The sequence below is a fragment of the Podarcis bocagei genome (genome assembly GCF_964188305.1).
Source record: "Podarcis bocagei genome assembly, chromosome: 5".
NCBI classification, from domain to species: Eukaryota; Metazoa; Chordata; class Lepidosauria; order Squamata; family Lacertidae; genus Podarcis; species Podarcis bocagei.
In genome coordinates this window covers 58,044,495-58,066,308 of record NC_138129.1, presented here as the reverse complement: position 1 = coordinate 58,066,308, position 21,814 = coordinate 58,044,495, and the positions used below count along the sequence as shown (strand labels likewise).

Here is a 21,814-nt window from a genome sequence, read left to right as displayed (position 1 = left end):
TTCATTATATTAACATAACCTGCAAATTGAAACATAACAGCCACAGCCACGCATACGAATATATATGTTTAGGTAGACCCAGGGACAAATTGAGGTTAACCAGAGTTCTATGCATGCCATGACAAAAGGCACCCTGTCCCAGTCTTAGGGCTCCTAACTCTCTATAAACATGATAGGGACAAATGCTTTAAATTAAAACTCTCTTTGTGATTGGTCTTTGTTTAATAGTGGCTGTATATTCTTTATTGGGTTGGGAGTAGGGTCCAGGGTGTGTATATTTTTGGGCTCACTGTCTTTGAGACCCAAGCGGAAGGAAAGCAAGCCAGTGGGCTTCTTCCTTCTCATCAGCTGAGGGGTTCCTGGCTCTGTGCATTTCTAGCTTTCTGATCAGTTCATACAATACCCTTTGCTTTGCCTGCAAGGGTATCAGGCACCCATGTAAGGCATTCTAGTGCCTTTGTGTGTTAAACCTTACATTTACAACTATGAAGTCTAGAACTAGATTTTACAATGAAAATGAAGAATCTTGATACTGTAACCAAATTCTATACTGGATATTTAGGGCCAATGTGTGCACTAATATATGAGATGTTTTGAGACTACAATTCCCATCATCCCTGACCACTGGTCCTGCTAGCTAGGGATCATGGGAGTTGTAGGCCAGAAACATCTGGAGGGCCGAGGTTGAGGAAGCCTGTCTACATGGATGGTAAAAACATAATTCCAGCTGGCAGATATTAAGGGTTCTAGATTTGGATGAAAGAGTTCCTGAAAATGTAAGAGGATAGATTTTGGATGAGCCTCATATGGCTCTGTGGACCAGAAGTCAGGATTGTTTGGAGATACATTGGGTTGTACTAAAGTCTCTGAAGCGTAAAAAGAAGGGAACAGTTCAATAGGCCATTGATTTCTGGTTTCTTTAAGAGAACCCATCAGTATTATTTTTGTATCACCTAAAGCAGAAATCTCTTGTCCATAAGTACTTAATAGTTCATGGACTGGCCTTCCATGACTAATGTCCTGACACATTAGTCATGTCAGGACATTACGTTGAAAAACAGAATCTCTATACAGTAACTTGCTGTGATGATGGAAAGGCACCATATTTCTGTTGCTTTCATCTCAATTTAAAGTGTTTAAAGTGTTGATGCCCTACGTTGTTAAATAAGTAAAACAAAAGAAATAATTTTGGGAGATGATCATAAGCAGGATATAGTGGTTGAGGAAACTTATTAACTTGATGTAAGGTAGAGAGCAAAGATATTGTAAGAAATAATGTTTATTGTTGCTGAAATGTTGGTTTACTAATTTAGGAAAACTTTACATAGTCTTGTACAATTATAAAACTAATGCATTTTTTATTTGATGTCTAGAAAAAGCCCTAGACCGCTCTGAATATTAAAAGAGCTATTTTGACCAACTGGCATATTTTAACCTTTATAATATTGGCAATGGGTAGCTATCATGCAAGGCGTAGTGATCTTTACGTGTAGATGCTTTTAGTCATTTTAGTAGAATATGCATTTTGAAGGGTTAAGGACCTTTATGTAAAACAAAATGAATGTGGGGCAAATTACCTGTTGCCATACATTTTTGTTTACAAAAAGCCACTAGCTCCATGCGTTTTGGCAGGCCAACAGTGCAAAAATCTCATTATGTTTGAGGCTAGTTTCATGAATAATTATATCATGAAGAAAAAAATGGACCCCAGAAAGCCCATTAGAGTTGGAATAATTTGTTGGATCCATCAGTTGGTAACACAACTGCCTGGAGTTTGCCAAGGAATTATATAGCACTGAAAAAATATCCAGCCATTCTTTTGTTTGCCATCCCTGGTTTTCTAATGCAGTGAGATAAATGGCATCCCACCACAGACCATTGTCATGCCAAGTGGTTGGTTGATAATCTTTGTGAATACAAAGTAGATTCAAGATCCTAGAGTTTTTTGCTTTGGGTAAGCAGAGTGCAGTAAGCAGTAAAAAACCTACCTTATATTGTATTACCTATTTTATTATTAGGACAAAACTGTCAAGTTCCTACGTCCTTCTGTCACTAAGCTCTAAGTATGAGTAACTGAAATAATCAACTTAGTTTTATTCATAATAGCTCCACTGAAATTAATGGAACAAACTTTGTCATGCTCATTAATTTCAATAGGTCTACTCTTAAGTTAAACTTAGTTGATTACCACCCTATATTATTTCCCCATTTACTTCAGACTTCCTTTCTTCCTCTTCCTCTGTCTTCTTGTATCAGATTATAGATTACAAATCCTATTTTCTCTTGTGCTCTATAAAAGCTCAAAGTGTATTGCTATCATTACATAAAATCATCACCATTGAATAAAATTCAGCTGATGCTGAAATAGGTGGTTTTATCATCATCATCTTTCTCAATAATGTTGAAGCTGCAGGGTAGACTTGACAGAGAGCTCTAGTACCCCAGGACCCTTAATCTATGCCATGGAAGTTTGGGTCCTAAGATAATTAAATGTTAGTATGATTCTGTAAGCTGGGACTGGCCCTGTGCAACGGGTGCCTTTTAAATGAAACATGACTACGGGAATTTCTTCTACAATTGTTATCAGAAACAGCAGATTGAGTAAAACTGTCACCTTTTATCCAGCCGTACTTTCATGTGGTTTATGTGAAAGCTCTACAGCTTTACGTGGTTTATGAAGCACAAATTTAGCTATATGTTAGACTGTGAAAGTTGATAAAATTCTACCCTTCATCTATAAAAGATACCTCATATGCTGTGAGTCACACTGCTATAAATATGACAATTTCTGTTACAGATGATTCATGATCTGTTGGGGAATACCTGAAGAGTTAAGTTTATGATATTCTCAATCTAGCACCATGCTGTGATTCAGTTATTTTTATTAAGCAGTTTTTCTGAATTGCAGTGCTGCTTTTGGAGGTTTTGGTTTATTCATTTGCTTTAGGCAATTTACATGTATTTTGGATCAGAGAGCTTCTTTTTCACAGGTGTATGAATTACGTAACAAAACAATTTGAGCTATTTTTCATTGATATGTTTTAACTGCTGTGTTATAAGAGGAAATAATGCTGAAGAAACTGGAAAATTGGGAAATGTGTTGTTGCTAGCCTCTGAGTAAAGGGCATTTGCTAAATTGCAGAGTGCAGGTTGTGGCAAACATGAAGTTAATGTACTGTTGCTTTGTCAGAGCACATTAAGATCAATATGATGGGAAAGTATTTTCTCTGCCTGAACTAGACATATTAAGGCATAATTCAGAATGCTTTCAGTTGGCCTGGGTTGAGAGGGGGAGAATGCCCAAGAGGAAGAAAGTATTTGTGAAAACGAATTAACTTGTGAGCCATGATTAGCCTCATGGCAGATGATACCTCTTCATGTTCCATTCTTAAGTTTGTATTTTCCCTCAGCTTCCAAATATCGTATGTAGTTGTGCATTTGTTTATGGCAGGGGATTTTTAACTTTTAAAGACCCCCCTCATTAAACAAAATATTCCCTGAGGTGTTTTTAAGTAATTAGCTGAAAACCTGTCAATTTGATAGACAAGGTGGGGGAAAGATATAAAGCTCCAGTACTTTTTCTAGCACTGCTCGCCACATCCACTCCTAAAGTATGGAAACTGGCCAGACTCTCCTCCCTCATCTCCCATTCCAGGCCAATAACTATGTAAGGCTTAAAGGATGTTAAAATTTGTATAACATCCTTCATCCACAAATCTCAGGGCAGTTCACAACCATGTTAAGAAAAGGTCTGTGATTATGACAGACATGTATGTCAGGGACTAGCTGGTTGAGGAAGAGTGGTAGGCGCCAACTGCGCAAGAACCCCGCAGGAAGGACATGGAAGAAGATGACTAGGACCCTGGATTGTGGTGGTGGGACACTGAGGATCAGTCTGGGAAAGGGATGAGCTGGGAGGTGCTAGAAGCAAGAGTTTTGAGTGATCAAGGGTGATCAGAAGAAGGAGACCCTTCCAGGACAGGGCTAGAGGCGGAGAGTCACAGTGTAAATACAGATTCAGATAGAGAGGAGTCAGAAGCTGCCTTTGCTACCCAGCAGGACAGTCCCAGTCCTGCTGATGCTCCTCCCCCTCTGACACCTTGCTCTAGGAGAGTCCTGCACGTTGCTGAGCAATGGGTCTGACAGGCCAAGAGGAGGAGTCCACCCCTTCAACATAGCCTTCATCTGCTTGGGAGGGATCCAGAGTGAGAGGCTAGAAATTGCATTTCATGCCTCATGTTCTTCCTGCCCTGTGGATGACCTGTGATTGCCTGACAGCTCTGTGACACTGTACACTGTATCCCATGTTTGACCATCCACATGTCATCTCTCACACACACAGCTTTATTGGAGTCCATAGACAAAAAATACACCGCACTGTGTACTGTCATCTCACTGTAATGTTTTCCGGACATTTGCTTCTCTCTTATGAGTACTCCTATGATTATTGCATATATAATGATGTATATACAGTGGTACCTTGGGTTGCAAATACTCCGCTAACCTGGAAGTAGTACCTCAGGTTAAGAACTTTACCTCAGGATGAGAACAGAAATTGTGCGGCGGCGGTGGCGCAGCAATAGCAGTGGGAGGCCCCATTAGCTAACGTGGTACCTCAGATTAAGAACAGTTTCAGGTTAAGAATCGGCCTCCGGAACAAATTAAGTTCTTAACCAGAGGTACCACTGTAAATGACTGTTTGAAGGGATTTTGAAGGGCGTGTTTCAAATGGCACTTGCAAATTGAAGAGGTAGGGATAAATCTTCTTGTTAGTCTTCTACAGTGTCTGCAGTAGCTATTGCTTTTTCTAAAACAATACTTAGACTGCAATCCTATGCACACTTACCTTGGGAGCAAGTTCTATTCAGCTTAGCAGAATTTACTATTCACTAAACATGCTTTGGATTTCATTGTTACCCTTTCAAAAAGTTGAAGAATCTGAATACTTAAGAGTCTTCTTCGTCTTACTATGAGTTGATTTAGCCTTTTGTTTTAATAATATGCATGCTGGTGCCTTGAAGAAGCTGAAATTGAAAAAACTCCTGACACTTTCATAACAGCAGACCTCAAAGAGGGACTCTCCTTTATCAGGTGCACATACAGACCCCAAGCATGGCTTGAGTTTGGAGTTTAGTGTATGTGACTACAGAATACAGGAAGGAAAACTTCAAGGAAAAATAAAAAGAGCAGCTATCAATGTTTTCTTAAGTTTTCATCAGCAGGCCATTGTCTTCAGTGAAAATATTTTCCTTTCTAAATTTTATTTTTCTAAAATCAAATACATTGTAACTGTAGATGTGCCCTTTAGAGTAATCTGCATCCTTGTTTGGAAACCTACCATGGGAACCTTTTTATGAGTCTTGGAATGAATTTCATGCAACCTGTATTAAAGGGCTTAAATTACGTATTCGGACACTGTTCTCGGACTTGAATTAGAAACTTTTCTCCTCCCCTCCTCTCTTCCCTTCCAAGGTTAAACCTGTGATAAGTAATTGTCACACTTAGTGCCCTTGTACAATGCTAATTCAAAGTGACATGTCTAAACTGGCCCTAGTAACATGAAGAAACTTAACAGGTGTGAGGGGTGGATCTTCCCATGGGCTCTGCTGCACTTCTAACTAGAAAAAAACCTAGAGAAAAAGTGAAATGAACCTTGAATAAATCTGTCAGCAGTAATTATCTCAGCAGCACTTTATGAAGGGATAAAGTAAGCATTGGTGCTAGTGGAACGTGAACACACTCCACCCTTGTGATTTTTTTCCACCATCCAGTTAGTGTTTAATTTTTTTTAAAAAAAAGATTTAATGCCCGACATATTATGTGTTGTATACAAAAGGAAAATAGTTCATTTCCTGTGAAAAGATAAAACTAATTGGTTGTTAGTTGTGCTAGTTTTACTGGTGGGTTTAAGAATAAATCCAAAATGTTTTTGTTAATTTTGAAATAATTTCAGTGAAATTTCATGCTTTTTTGAGTGCCAAGAGTTAATGGCTGCCTTTAGCCATGCCAGCATAGAAACCCAGATCTGTTTGCTAGCTTTAAGAATTTAACAGCACAGACCTATTAATATTCTTGTTCACTTTGGCTTGGCATATATCCCCCACCATGTTTATATAGAAAACATTGCTGAAGGAAGTCTAATATAAAAGGTAAAGTAAAAAGAGAATAAAATGTTGAGCATAGAGCATATCTGCTGCTATTGCTGCTAATCCTGCCAATGATGGTTGATGGTGGCTGTGGAGCTCAGACTTGATGACCTGGGTCTGCACTAAGAGACAGCTAAGATGGTATCTCACTTCTTCAGCAGCCTTAGCTTTTGTAGCTGGAGTCAGTCAGGGTCCTGCCCTCAAAGGCTAAGTGGGAAAAGGCCAGCAAGGCAGGGAGCAGTTCTTCCAGGACTCTCAGCCAAGATGGCCCCTGGCCTCTTCAGCAGCCTGTTTTTCCATCTTGCATCTAGTTTTAGCACAGAATATTTATTATTATTTCCCCCTAAGAGGCCAGTATGGTGGCCTTCTCACGTCCAATTCTACAACATGCTTAGCTAGATAAGAAAACCTCTCATTGATTTTGAGCTATATAAAATCCCACCCTGAGCTATGTTTTAATATTATTGAACATGAGAAAGCAAACGGCCAGCATCATGTTCTGAATGTCTGACTTTCCTTACCTAATATTCTAACCCATTTATCCAGCTTTAATTGGGAGGAAGCCATCTATCATGTGACCCTTGGATCTACCGTATTTTTCGCACCATAGGACACACTTTTCCCGTCTTAAAAACTAAGGGGAAAAGTCTGTGCGTCCTATGGAGCGAATGCAGGGGGGAGGCAGGCAGGAAAAGCCCTCAAGAGCCCCACACAAGCGTCGCGCGGCTCTTGCGGGCTTTTCCCCGAGAGGGAGAAGGGACTGACATCGCCAGTCAGTCCCTTCTCCCTCCTCTAGAAAAGCCTTGCACAACCTCTCCAGCGGGGGGGGGGGAGGCTTCGCAAGGCTAAAGAGGAAGCCAGCGCAGCGAACGGGATCCATCCCGTTCGCTGCCCCGGCTTCCTCTTTAGACTTGCGCGCCTCTGGGGGGGGGGAGGCTTCGCAAGGCTAAAGAGGAAGCCAGCGCAGCGAACGGGATCCATCCCGTTCGCTGCCCCGGCTTCCTCTTTAGACTTGCGCGCCTCGGGGGGGGGGGGGCTTCGCAAGGCTAAAGAGGAAGCCAGCGCAGCGAACGGGATCCATCCCGTTCGCTGCCCCGGCTTCCTCTTTAGACTTGCGCGCCTCTGGGGGGGGGGAGGCTTCGCAAGGCTAAAGAGGAAGCCAGCGCAGCGAATGGGATCCATCCCGTTCGCTGCCCCGGCTTCCTCTTTAGACTTGCGCGCCTCTGGGGGGGGGGGAGGCTTCGCAAGGCTAAAGAGGAAGCCAGCGCAGCGAACGGGATCCATCCCGTTCGCTGCCCCGGCTTCCTCTTTAGACTTGCGCGCCTCTGGGGGGGGGGAGGCTTCGCAAGGCTAAAGAGGAAGCCAGCGCAGCGAACGGGATCCATCCCGTTCGCTGCCCCGGCTTCCTCTTTAGACTTGCGCGCCTCTGGGGAGGGGGGAGGCTTCGCAAGGCTAAAGAGGAAGCCAGCGCAGCGAACGGGATCCATCCCGTTCGCTGCCCCGGCTTCCTCTTTAGACTTGCGCGCCTCTCCAGGGGGGGAGGAGGCTTCGCAAAGCCTCCTTCGCAAATCCATCCCACTGCCCTGGCTTCCTCTTTAGCCTTGCGTGCCTCTCCAGCCGCAAGAGATCTACCAGAGGTAGATCTTAACCCTTGCCTCACCTGGGAGCTTCTCTGGGCAGGAATTCCCTCAGCTTAAGTGAGGTGGGGGAAGTGTGGCAGGTAGGGGGGTACCTGCCTAGACACTGAAGCCACATGTCTCTCAGATGAAAATTGGGAGTGGGCATTGTGTGAAGTGCTCTGATGGTGTGGGCATTGTGTGAAGTGCTCTGATGGTGTTTCCTGCTTGGCAGGGGGTTGGACTCGATGGCCCTTGTGGTCTATTCCAACTCTATGATTCTATGATTCTAAGTGGCTGTGGATCTCCTGCTGCAGAACTGTAGGACTGTATAGAGTTGGGAGGGCCACCCGAGGGTCATCTAGCCCAGCCCCCTCACAATGTAGGAATCACAGCTAAAAAACACCAGGCAGATGGTCCCCCAACCGCTGCTTAAAAGCCTCCAGTGGTGGAGACCCCAAACACCTTCCGAGGTCATAGAATTGCAGGGTTGGAAGGGAACCCCAGGAGTCATCTAGTCCAGCCCCGGTGGACAGTGGGCGCAATCCATCCCATTGCGCAAGACTAAAGATGCTGCTCAAGGCTAAAGAGGAAGCCAGGGCAGTGAGTGCCTGCCCTGGACTGCCTTGTCTTCTTCTTTAAACCTGGAGAGGTTTAGCTCCTGGCTGGAGAGGTTGCGTGGCTATGGATCCCGTGCGCTGTCTTGGCTTCTTTGCTCTTTGGGGCTGGTAGGGGAACCCGGGCTTCCCCCGCAGCCCCGAGAAGCTCTGGGAGAAGCAGACAGGCTGTGCGCAGCCTGTCCGTTGCTCTTTGGGGCTGGAGGGAGGGATAATATTTTTTTCCTTGATTTCCCCCTGTAAAAACTAGGTGCGTCCTGTGGTCCGGTGCGTCCAATAGAGCGAAAAATACGGTAGTTCGTTTGCTACCACCAAACCTCTATTTGGCATTAGTCACCTTTCCTTTAGTGCGCTCCTTAGTGAGAGCTTAGGTATATAAACAGATGTTACTCCCCCTCCCCACTACTATGTTCAATACTGAATGAAGCATGTGATATAAAATGGCAGTGCCAGCATTACAAAGGCAAGCGTAGATTCTGTTTTATGTATGAAAGAGTTTCACTGATAATTGAGCTTGACCTGAATGTCTGCTTTAATATTTCATTTATTCCAAAAGAGTCATTTCCTTTTAACTCTGTGATTTTAAAATTGTGACTAAACTGCTATTTAACCTTGCTACAAGAATGTGGCAGCAGGCTAGTCCAGGCAGGTCAACACTCACTTGGTTAGCTAGCACACTTAATCAGCTTGCTTTAACCTGAAGCAAATTAAGGCTTTTATGAATTCTAGCACATAAGTGATTAAAAACACCCTGACTTGAGGATAAAAATAAATAAGAGTATTTCTAGCATACTTGCTAGGCTTTGGATAAGACTTTTTTAGCCACTACAGTGACTTGGAAAGTAGAACTCCCTTCACATTTTTTAAAAATACAGACATTTAGCCAGTACATTTTAAATTGTTATAGAAAATACACATCAGTTACTGTTTATTCAGTTTTGACAATATGTGTATTTTTACCCTGCAAGGACATGTTTGCATAGCTGCTTATTAATCAAGAAGGCTCTGTGTCAGTTGATGGAGCGGGGGAGAAATGTAGATGTAACTGTTGTTATTCTTCTAAAGCGAATAAAGATTTTAAAACTCTCAACTATTGGACAATTTAAATGTAACATGCATATTTTTCAATACTGCCTTAACCTTTTAGTGCACAAAATATAGCAAAGTAGTCTCTACTTTCTGAGATCCGGCCATATTCACAAACTGAGATGCACAACTGAGTTACCCGTTGGTCCTTTATCCATATGACATGTTTCCTTCACAAAGGAAACCTCTGTAGTCTGTGTTAAGGGAAGAAATATGTTGCCAGCAGCATTTTTTTTTACAGTGACTAGACATGTTTGCAAGGTACTGTCTACTACATTGGTACAGGTTTCCACAGCTTCTAAGTGTTCTTACTCTTGTGAGAGCCCCTTATCAATTCCTCGCTCCCTCTCGATAACTTAGGCCTCTTCCAAGTTGGCTCAGTTTTCATAGTCTGACTTCTTCTAGATAGACCCTCTGTTAATGATTTTGGGAATCTGAGGTCTAAAACTGATTGAGATTACCTTAATAATGGGAACTGCCCACTCCTACTCAGTCACCCGCTTTGTACTTTGACTCCAACCATCTGTTGTCTTCAGTGCTATCTTGGCTCCTTAGCTGGATGGTGTTTGAGCTGCCTTGTTTTCTTTCTTTAGTCACCACAACTGTGGTGAGGGCCTCTTCCTACCCCTTGCCTGTCCACTACTAGTTAAGAGAAATGTAAATGATTCCCAGTTTGTCAAGTGCATGAGCTTAGTGCCGACCAGCTATACAGCAATAATGAGGTAGCTTTAAGTGTTTGCCGTGATGTAGAAGTTTGAGGATTGAAATGAAATGATATATTGAAAATAAATCTTGTCAAGAAAGGATATTGTGGAATGATCTCAAGTATTGCATCCTTTTTTCTAGCTTTTTTTTTTTGGTATAACAATTTTTTTTTTGGTATAACAACGTTCCTTGTAAATTCTAAATTTTCCAATCTTTAATTTTTTTATTCCAGCTCGCTCAAGTCTACTGTAGTTTGGTTTTAGTCACTGAAAGAAACATGTTTATCCAAATCTGATAGTTGATGCAGCAATGTATCCTGTGTTTTAGGTGACCCTAGCAGCATCAGGAGTCTCTTATCCTTGCCACCGACTTACAGTTGGAAGAAGATCCTCACCAGCACAAACCAGAGAACAGTCAGAAGAGGTAAACACAACCTCCTTCCTCCCTCTTCCTTTTCACACACAAAATATGATATTCAGACACTCCTTCAAGCTATGCTGAAAGCCACATTTGTATTCCGGTTACTGCCCACAAAACTCACTTTGACTCTACTATAGCCTAATCTGTGCTGAAGTCGGATTGTTTCAAACAAGCCATAGCTAAAATTAACTACGGTTTGATGAGCTTGGATCACAAGACAAGCTGCAATTCATTAAACAAAATATGGAATTAAAACTCTCCCTGGCTAGGTTGAAGGAGGTAGTCAACAAAGCTAGGGGAAGACTAGGCTCATGCCATCACAACAAACCACAGTCTATCATGTTGTATGAACACATCCACTATTTACAATCCTATTTATACAAAATAGTTTTCTCAAGCCAAAATATATAGGGAATTTCCTCCAAGTTCTTAATTTCAAACAGGATGGCCTGTATAGTTGTATATGGGAAAGTACTAATATTGAAACAGTATTATATTATAAATATAAATCTGTTCTGCATTATTCTTAACTGTGGCTTTTACTAAATTAGCAATGCACAGATGTACATATGGTTAGTGACAGTGATGGAGATGACTTTGAAGATGCCACAGAATTTGGAGTGGATGATGGAGAGATGTTTGGAATGGCGTCATCTGCATTGAGGAAATCTCCAATGAGTAAGTAATGCAATCCTAGTGTAACATTGTACTGACAACAGTTGAGCAATAGGAAAGAAAGCAAACTTTGGTTCCTTTTGGTTCCACCAGATAGGTTTTTTTGGAGATATATTCCAATAAATGTATTTCAACATCCAGTGATAAACTCTTTTTTTAAAAAAAAGCTGACTTAAAAAGGGAGACCTGAGAAATGAAGACTGTATAAATGAATTCTGGATTCAGGCCTCCAGAAATCAATTCTCTTAGACTTAAAACTTAACTTCTGGGCTGTATCTACTAGCCTACTATATTTCAATGTTTTTTCTTTGAAATATTACTAAGATTTATCGTTATTCTAGAACTAGAACAAAAGCTATACAAATACTTGTGTGAAATATTTCAAAGAAAAAACACTGAAATATAGTATAACAACAGTTATAAGATGGCTTATAAGTTTCTAATTTTATTGCTGCAATAATAATACTGTCATATACAAAAACAGATACGTTGTTTTTATCATCTTCATCTTCCTAGAACTGGTCACAAATTCCATATGCCCAAAGGGCCATATTATTACTGTTCTCTTCATTAAGGGTTATTAAAAGTTATTTGAATAAATGCATATGTACAATTAAAGAAAACAGTAAAGGCAATGTTTTCAAAAAATATAATATGAATACTATTCTATGGATAATTATACTATACTATACTATACTATACTATACTATACTATACTATACTATACTATACTATACTATACTATGTACTATTTTCCTTCCTTTCTTTAGTGCCAGAAAATGCTGAAAATGAAGGAGATGCCTTATTACAATTCACAGCAGAATTTTCTTCAAGGTTAGACTTGTAATTGTGCATAATTTCTGCATCTATGGTTCATGAATGTGACTTATATTTTTACAAAGCATTTGGGGAAAATGTGGTAGTGATAAGAATCTTATGATATTTGAATCCTGAAGTCGTCAGATTTCTTTAGGAAATTTATTTTTAAACTTAAAATGCGACCTGCTTCTCCACATTGAGCCTCCCAACTGTAAACCCTTTAGCTTCTCTAAATATCCAACCACACACTTTTCCTTTGCATACTCTTCCTAAGTTCGCAGTTACTCTAAACCATAAGACAGCCTGCAGTGGGTTTTTTGCAGCAGAGAGCTCTCATTCAGGATGGAATTATTGAAACATTTAATTCATAACACACAATTGTGAGATTCTTTTGACGTTTCCAATATGTATTTTTTCGCAATACCTCAAGGACCGCCTCTTTCCATATGAACCTGAGGTCCTTCACGTGCCTCCTCCACAAGAGGTCCAGAATGTGCCTTTTCTGCAGTTGCTTCCTGTCTGTGCAATGCTCTCCTCGGGGAGGTTTGCCTGGCGCCTTCATTATATACATTTAGCCATCAGGGGAAAACATTCCTTTTTAACCAGGCCCTTGGTTGATTGATGTCAGGGAACTGACATCGGAGCGAGAGGCGAAGGGGAGGCTCCCAGATGATGCTGGCGAAGGACCCAGCAGCAGGGGGAGAAACAGCTCAGTAGAGGGGGAAGCCAATCAGCGCAACACCAGTGATAAAGGGGGGGGCAGATGGGGGAATTGGAGAGAGGGCTCCAGGACTCTTCACTGGACATCAGTGAGGAGAGCCCAGGTCCTCCGCTACCCACGCCTTCCCTGCGCAGAAGACTCCCGCGCAGTGAGAGGAGGAGGAGACTGGGTGTCAAACAACTTTTATGTTGGAAGAGGTTCAAGAAACGCCCACTGACTGATTCTGCCAGTGACTGAGGCAGCCACCATGAGAAGGGGCTGTGCAGTCAGAAAGTTTTAACAAGGCAAATTAGCCGAGAAAGGCACCAGCTTACGCACGAGTAACTCATACCTATTACAATTGACATCCGACCTATGCCCTTTAAAAATGTGGGGTTTTTTTGAGGGGTGTGTGTGCTACTGGGTTCTTTCTGTTTTTATTTTGGTTATGTATTTTGTGGTTTTATATTCCGATTTTAATCCTGTGAACTGCCCTGAAACCTGCGGGTATAGGGCGCTTTGCAAATTTAATAAATAAATAGATATAAATAAATAAATAAAGTAATACACCATGGGATTTTTTTAAAAAAGATTATCTAATAAGTTTATGTGTGTGGTATGGAATGGCTGAATGGATATATTTCAGAAAAATGAAAGACTAAAGGGAACAGTGATCTAGAGCTAGGTATACTCAGACCTCTGTATGCCCCACGGACAGGCCACAATCTTACGCAGGAGAAAGGTTCCCAAATGTGCATGGTTTGAATGTAGGGTCGGTGCACTCATATTCTATCTAATGTCCTGTTTCCTTATTATGGCAATCTGCACAAGGGGGTGTGACTCTCCTAGTTGGGTAGGAGAGCTGGGGGTGGGGAATCACGTCTGACAACCAATTCGCCCCTGGTTTCAGATAGTACATGGGTAGATGAGTCTAAAAAGCCTGAGATACAAATTTTCACGACTCTCTAGCGCAGGCACCCCCAAACTCAGCCCTCCAGATGTTTTGTGACTACAATTCCCATCATCTCTGACCACTGGTCCTGTTAGCTAGGGATGATGGCAGTTATAGTCCCAAAACATCTGGAGGGCCGAGTTTGGGGATGCCTGCTCTAGCAGTTATGGTGGCTCATTTACCGGAAGTAATGTATTTTGTGTTAACTCTGAAAGCGTATACTCGATCCTGACCAAACTAAGCCTCCTGATGTGTATTGTGCATCTCCAGGTACAGATGGGAATGAAACCTCAGAGAGCCACTGCCAGTCCATGGTATCATTCCACATAAGGCAGCTTCCTAAGCCACGCAGCTCAGCTTTTGAGAACTGTTCTTAGGTGCCTATCTCCAGCAGCCATTACAAGACTGACAGTGTTGGTTTTGGTGGAAGGCATTTCAGAGGGTGGTTTTGGAGTAGGATTCAGCTGCCTGTAGGATCAAGTTTTCCATTTCTGCACTCTTCTCTTCGATATTCCTATTGCCCAGCTACCTTCAAAAGGACAAGTCTTATTTTACCTTTTGAATTTCTCTGCTTTCAGTGAGCAGTGGAATAGTTTAACATCCTCTTGAGGATATTTTTCCATCCGATTCCAGATTAGGAAGAAAGGGAAGGAAATGTAGTTAGCTGAGGCTGGGTCGAATGGCTATGAATAAACTTAATGCAGTTACGGAAGGTGAGGAGACAATACTATTTACTCTACAAATTGTTCTTGTAGCTAATGCAGTTTCGTGCAGTTAGCTCTACCATGGGAACTTTAGTGGCTCAAACTTGTGAGTTTTGATTTTGAAGCTTCGTTATTCTGAGCAACTTCATATGGTCAGAGGTGTGGCAGGAAGTACTTATGCTATCTGCTATTTTGGGTAACAAGCAAAGGGCAAACCTCTGCAAATGCCTCATGGAGAGCAGCTCTCCATTTGTGTCATTTAGAAACCCCTCCCTCCCTTCCTCTATAAGTTTCTGTTTATGCTACCAACACTGGCCTGTTCCTGCGAAGGTCTTCCCATTGTCCCTTGGAAGACAAATGAACAAATAAGAACAGAAATTGATTGTTGTGGCATCATTTTTTTTTATTGCTGGCATTCTATCACTTAACTTAAAGTTTTACACTAAGTATAAGATTGATAACGTTTACATTTCAGGCATGCCAAAGTCATTTGCTTGAGCCCGCTCTCAGTGTCAGTCTTCTTTATCTCAGAGTTGCATTTCTGGCCCTGGTAGCTCTCAGTTTGATAGATAACAATTTTATCTATACAGAAATGAAAACTGTGTATATGCCTGAAATATATTGTGGTGTGTTGACCTGAAGTGTTGAATGCAAATAAAATGTTTTAAATATTGCTTCCTAGAAAATGTAGTTATTCTGTGTTTTTGTAAAAATAAAAATAATAATAATAATAATAATAATAATAATAAAAATAATAATAAAAATAATAAAAATAATAATAATAATAATATCTTAAAGTGCTGGAACCCATTTAATTTTTTAAAAAATGTTTTTTTTAATTGAAACATTTTGGTATTCACACAGATATGGTGACTGCCATCCAGTGTTTTTTATTGGATCATTAGAGGCTGCTTTTCAAGAGGCTTTCTATGGAAAAGCCAGAGATGTAAGTACATTTTTAATACTATACTGTCTAAAATGCCTTTCTGGCCACTTCCTACACTGATTAACTATTGCAGTAGTTAGTTCCAAAATTGGTTATGTTTGCATGTCACATTGAAGCATAGTTAATGTTTAACTGTGGCTTAACATGAACAAGCAGCAATGCATTCTGGTCAGACATCCCTACTTTACTTTCGCCCCTACTTCCGACTATGCCACTCTGGAAGCGGCGAATCATAAATCTTGGCTTGTCATGTTGTTTGAGCCCTAGTGGTTATTTTCCTCAAACTACAAGTGGCAAGCCAAGAACAACACAAGTGTTGTATCCGATACTATGTCAGTGGAGTTCTGATTGCATGATCAGGGCCTTCCGCCTTTCCCCACACATACCCAAAATCTGCTCTGGAGGGTCTCTGGAGTAGATTTTGATGATGCACGGGTGAGGGGAGGGGGAGCATCCATTGCACAACTGGAAGTCTGCTGCTCAGGTGAAGCAGCAGTATTGGATACAATGCCTTTGCTATGGGCAATAAGGGTGAGTTGTTAGAAAAACAAACCACAAGCTTGGATTCAAATGACATAAGAAGCCAAGGCTTGTGGGTAATCGCTCCCAATATGCTCCAGCAGGAGTGGAAGAGCAGTGAAGTGGGGACTTTTTTGTTCGCATTAAACCACAGAGACACTTGAACCAGACCAATGTATCAAGTAACTGAATAACAAGTTTAAAAGGATCAAACTCTCTTACAATTTTACATTATTTCCTAATTTCATTCATTTCCTAATGGGAGGATTTCCTTAAGAGCAGTTATTAGGAAGTAGTAATGTTTTTTAAAATACAATTTCTAAAATATATACTTTACTTCTAAAATAATTGAAATCTGAAACCATATGTTCTAAACTGAGCTGCAGAGGGCACTTAATTTTACCAGGGCAACAGACGAGCTTGAAGCAATAGCATTCTTAACTTGAAGTGAGAAATTGAGTTGGAAGAGTAAATAAAAACAAGATTGAAGGTTTAAATCCTCTGCTAGGCTTTTTGAATTTATATGCTCATTAAATGTTTATTGGAGTGGTCGGATTACGAAGGATTTAGGGAGCTTCATCAACTGGTATATAGTTAATCACTAAGTAAAACACTACATTTTATAAAGTGTTTCTCACGATGCCACACTCAATCCATCTTAATGAAAACCACTTCAAACTGATTTAATTTGAGAGCACTTTGCAGCCAAGAGTGTGTGTAGACCTTGTCCTTTTTCTTGGGGAATTTTAAGTTGTCTGAGCAGAAGGTGTTCTGTAAAAACTCAGCTTCAGCTCCAGAGCAAGAACTAGTTTCTTTGTACATTGTTTATCCTTTGTGAGGAAAACATCTAGCAGTTTTTGTGAATATGAATAAGGATAAACTCTCTCTCTCTCTCTCTCTCTATATATATATATATATGAATAAAATAGAAAGTTAATGAAAGGTTCTGGTTATCAGAAATTGTACTTTTCTTATGTACTTGGTATACACGTAGTAGCTTGCTTATTTATTTATTTATTTATTTATTTATTTATTGATTGATGAAGAGACATTGTGATCTCTTTTTTTAAAGATAGTTACTGAAAATGTGTTATTTCCCAATTTCAAAAAGATCATCTTCTCCTGCATACATATTGTGACTCTCTCATAATTTATCCTTCCTAACATTCATGTTAGAAGCAGAGCCAAGTTACTGATTGGTTACAGTATTATCAGTTATATCATGGGTAGGCAAACTAAGGCCTGGGGGCCGGATCCAGCCCAATCAACTTCTAAATCCAGCCCACAGATGGTCCAGGAATCAGCGTGTTTTTACATGAGTAGAATGTGTCCTTTTATTTAAAATGCATCTCTGGGTTATTTGTGGGGCCTGCCTGGTGTTTTTACATGAGCAGAATGTGTGCTTTTATTTAAAAAGTACCTCTGGGTTATTTGTGGGGCATAGGAATTCATTATTATTTTTTCAAAATAAAGTCCGGCCCCCCACAAGTTCTGAGGGACAGTGGACCTGCTGAAAAAGTTTGCTGGCCCCTGAATTATATGATATGTTTAAACTAGATAAGAAAAATGGAATTTTGGAGAAAAGCTCACAATTTGAAAGAGAGTTATTGCAGAATAATGAAAAATTATTGTCTAAAATGTATAAGCAATTATTGGAATGGAAAACAAAAGACAAGCTGGTTAAAGCCTCGGTGACCCACTGGGCAATTGATATAGGGTATAATATAGAACGTTGGGACGCGGGTGGCGCTGTGGGTTAAACCACAGGGCCTAGGACTTGCCGATCAGAAGGTCAGCGGTTCGAATCCCCGCGGCGGGGTGAGCTCCCGTTGCTCGGTCCCTGCTCCTGCCAACCTAGCAGTTCGAAAGCACCTCAAAGTGCAAGTAGATAAATAGGTACCACTCTGGCAGGAAGGTAAAACGGCGTTTCCGTGTGCTGCTCTGGTTTGCCAGAAGCGGCTTAGTCATGCTGGCCACATGACCCAGAAGCTATATGCCGGCTCCCTCGGCCAATAAAGCGAGATGAGCGCCGCAACCCCAGAGTCGGCCACGATTGGACCCTTTACCTTTATCTATAATATAGAACTAAACCTCTGGAAGAAACTCTGGAAGAAAGATCTGAAATTTACTGCATGCTACATGTTGAAAGAGAATACATGAAAATGATTCATAGATGGTATCTAACCCCGAGTAGATTAACTAAGATCAGTGTTAGAAACTGACATATGAAAGCTAGAAGCTAAATGGCACCTTAAACCTAGGTCATGGGCGCAACAACTGAATTTTTTGTCTTATAACAAGAATACAAGGCTTAAAACGAATGAACTGCAGCTAAAATATTATGTTCATTTTTCACATGGTCTAGTCTTTCCCCTGCCCACCTCCCAATTTTCTTAAGAGGCTTTCTTTTCCAGAGAGTGACTGGCAAGTGGGAAGGCATAAAAAGATCCTCCTTTCCTTCCTCTCTGCAGCTTTAATCTGAAATATTAGGCGTAGTACTGCTCCCAGAGCTCAGAAACTGCTCACACTAATGAAATTCCCTGCCTGAAAATGCACCTCGAACACTGGCTAAGATGTATAAGCGGAATCTGATTTGTGTTGGAAATGTAAAGAAATGAAAGGAACTTTTTCCATTTGTGGAGGACATGCAAAAAAGTTAAAGAATATTGGGAAATGATATATAATGAGATTTAAAAAAAAAGTTTAAAACAACATTCCCCAAAAAACAGAGGCATTCCTGTTAGGAATGGTTCAGACAGAGGTACTCAGGCGTCAGAAAAACTTTTTAATGTATGCAACGGCTCAGATCTTGTTAGCTCAAAAATGGCAGGTGAGGGAGGTCCATAGCAAGGCGTATTGGCAACTTAAGATGATAGAATATGCAGAGTTAGCAGGTCTAACAAGTAGAATAAGAGAGCAAGAAGAACAGGTATTTAAAGAGGAGTGGGAAATTTTTGCTGAAAATAATTGTGTACAATTGAAAACGGTGTCAGTATTAAGGTACATTCAACAGTATAATATATTTAATAGGTATGTAAGATGGGAATTATATGGATTTACAAAATTATGCAGGAATGGTGGACAAATTAAAAGAACCTTGGAAGGGTAGGGAGGAAAGTTGTTGAATGGATGGCTATAATGGAAATTTGAAAATTTACTAAAAATTACTGAAAAGAAATTCATGTTAGAAGTCTTAGTGATACCTATATAGTTCTTTAAAAAACACACACACATGAACTAAGTTTATTTTTCCCTAGTTTATTGTTGGTATGTTATAGAATACTGTAGGTGTACTAATTCAAACATGAATTTAACTAAATCCACCTTTAAATGATCTGTAAGTTATGGCTATTATATATGAGTTATCTTTTCACATTTCTTATATATGTGCATGCCTTCCATATGCTACTGCCAGGTTCAAAGATGCAAGAGTAGATAGGAAGATCTATTGGTGCCAACAATATTGTAATTTCAGTGCTAGGTGTGCCTCTTTACAGATGGCATTCCAAGGTTGGGCACCACCACAGAAAAAAATGTGTCCTTCCTGGAAGCTTAAAATACTTCTGCTTAATAGGGTACTTGGAAAAGAGCCTCTCCAGAAGATCCTAAAACAGGGATAGGCTAGTAGAGAAAGAGGAACACCTTCAGGTCCAAACCATTTATGGCTTTAAAAGGAAGCACAAGCACTTGAAATTGGGCTCTAATGCAAACAAGCAGCTAGTGTAAATCTTTCAAAATAGGGGTAATATTGAATGACTCTGGCTGTACTCGTCAAAATTCTAGCAGCTAAATTCCACACTGACTGATGCTTCCAGGACATCTCATGGCAGCTACACATAATCTAGCCAGGAGGTTACCAGAACATGAATCACCATAGCTAAGCTATCCCTCTCCACAAGGAATTGCAGCTGATGAACCAGCAATGCTGGCAACGTGAACTTTGGGACACTGAGGCCATCTGGGCTTCAAGTGGCAATGGTAGATCAAAGAGTATCCCTAAACTGCATACCTGATCCTTTAGGGGGTTGTGCAGCCTCATCCCCAAACCTGAGAACACTCACCCACAATGTTTCCATGTTGGGATTCAGCTTCAGGCTGGTAAGTTACCGAATTCAAATTGAACCCTTACATGCCTCATAAATGCTTCTGGCAAAAGGATCTTCCAGCAGATGAAATTGATTACAGCGCTGCCTGGATTTATGAGCACAGTTATACAAGTGGGACCCTGTGACACTATTTTGTTCACTATCTCCCTACAGGATACTCTATTCCCACCAGCTTTCTACCGTGCATTTAATGTCCACTGAGCAAGCTAACTCTCAATTGGCCTTTTAAATTGGCCACAACATATTCTCAATTGGCCACAACATATTCTCAGATCCGAAATCTATTCCCCTTAGCATTTGCCTTGGGAACAAATTAAGAGCACCCCCTCTTAATTTCTAGCAACTATGCAGAAAAGGAAGAACACAAACTGAAACATTTTTCCACAAGTACACACTATTACAATTTTATTGGGAAGCCAAGAGTGTGTCCCTGGGTTATCTAAGATCAAAAATTAATCATAGAACTGTAGAATTTCAGAGTTGGAAGGGACCCCTTGCAATGCAGGAATCTCAACTAAAGCATCCTTGACAGATGGCCATCCAACATCTGCTTAAAAACCTCCAAGGAAGGAGACTCCACAACCTCCCAAGGGAGTCTATTCCACTGTTGAATGGCTCTTACTGTCAGAAAGTACTTCCTGATGTTAGTCGGAAACTCCTTTCTTGTAACTTGAATCCATTGGTTTGAGTCCTACCCTCCAGAGCAGGAGAAAAATATCTTCCATCTTCCATGTGGCAGCCCTTTAGATACCTGAATATGGCTATTATATACTGTAAATGTTTTCCTATTTTCCTATAATTTTTTTCTGTTTTCCTTACATCCAAAGCAGAATCATATCCTCTGTACCCATAATTTGGTTAGCCAAATAATCATAATGGGGTCCATATTGCTACCATCCAGGTGCCATAACCCATTCAGATAACAAAATCTGGAATTCAGCAAACCTTCTGTATGTTCCGAAAGTATATTAAGGTGATCACTGATTGATGATGAAACAGATGTGAAAAATGTGTTTCACTCTTGCTGTTGCAATAAAATTTCTGTCTCCATTCTCAGATTTTGCAGCTTTACTTTTTGCAGCGTTTTAATTGCTAAAAGAATAGGCCTGTCTGACAGTCTGATAACATTTCCAAAATAAAAATACTGGAATGTTTAACTGCAAGCAAGAAGTACTGTACCTTTAATAATTCCAGCATCTCTTTTAAGAAATATTCTGATGCAAAATATTCTAATATCATGATATTGCAACTCCAGCAAAAGTGAACTCAAGCTTTGAAATTATTAATTAAATCTCAAAGCTTTCCTGCTGAACCCAAATACCAGATGGTAGAATCAATTATGAGTCAAATCCTGAGGTGGATAGAGGGAAACATTACCTATCGGCATCTGTAATGCTTCACTTCAACTTACTGAAATAAACACAGTGGCCAACATGATCTGTTTGAGGCCACACACATTGCTTGGAGGTGAGTGGTTAGAATAGATAAGAATAACTTAATCCATATGCACATCCAACCTAGCCCACGGGCAGAAAATCCAAATTTATTTTGTGTATTTCATAGGTTAAACGAAAATATTCATATATACTGTATATTCATGTAATATATTTTGCAATACTTCAAGCATTTTATGAAAGTGATACATATACAAAGCTGGTCAAAATGGTAATCACAATGCAAGTGTGTTGAAATGTTACTATGAAAATATTAAGAAACTGCATTAATTTTGAAGCCTAAAATGATTATGAATGTAGGCCGAATGCTATAAAGCAGCTCAAGGATGTCACACATTTTGTAAAAAAT

At 40.5% G+C, this 21,814-nt stretch overlaps 1 protein-coding gene across 1 annotated transcript in view; it reads left to right on the top strand.

The window, feature by feature from the left end:
- FAF1 (Fas associated factor 1) overlaps window positions 1-21,814 on the top strand; it is a 175,557-nt gene that overhangs the window by 94,312 nt on the left and 59,431 nt on the right. Inside the window, exons 9-12 of the mRNA XM_081193170.1 lie at window positions 10,498-10,593; window positions 11,142-11,268; window positions 12,036-12,099; window positions 15,305-15,386. Coding sequence (XP_081049296.1) covers window positions 10,498-10,593; window positions 11,142-11,268; window positions 12,036-12,099; window positions 15,305-15,386 — 369 coding nt within the window. The remainder of the gene's footprint in view (window positions 1-10,497; window positions 10,594-11,141; window positions 11,269-12,035; window positions 12,100-15,304; window positions 15,387-21,814) is intronic.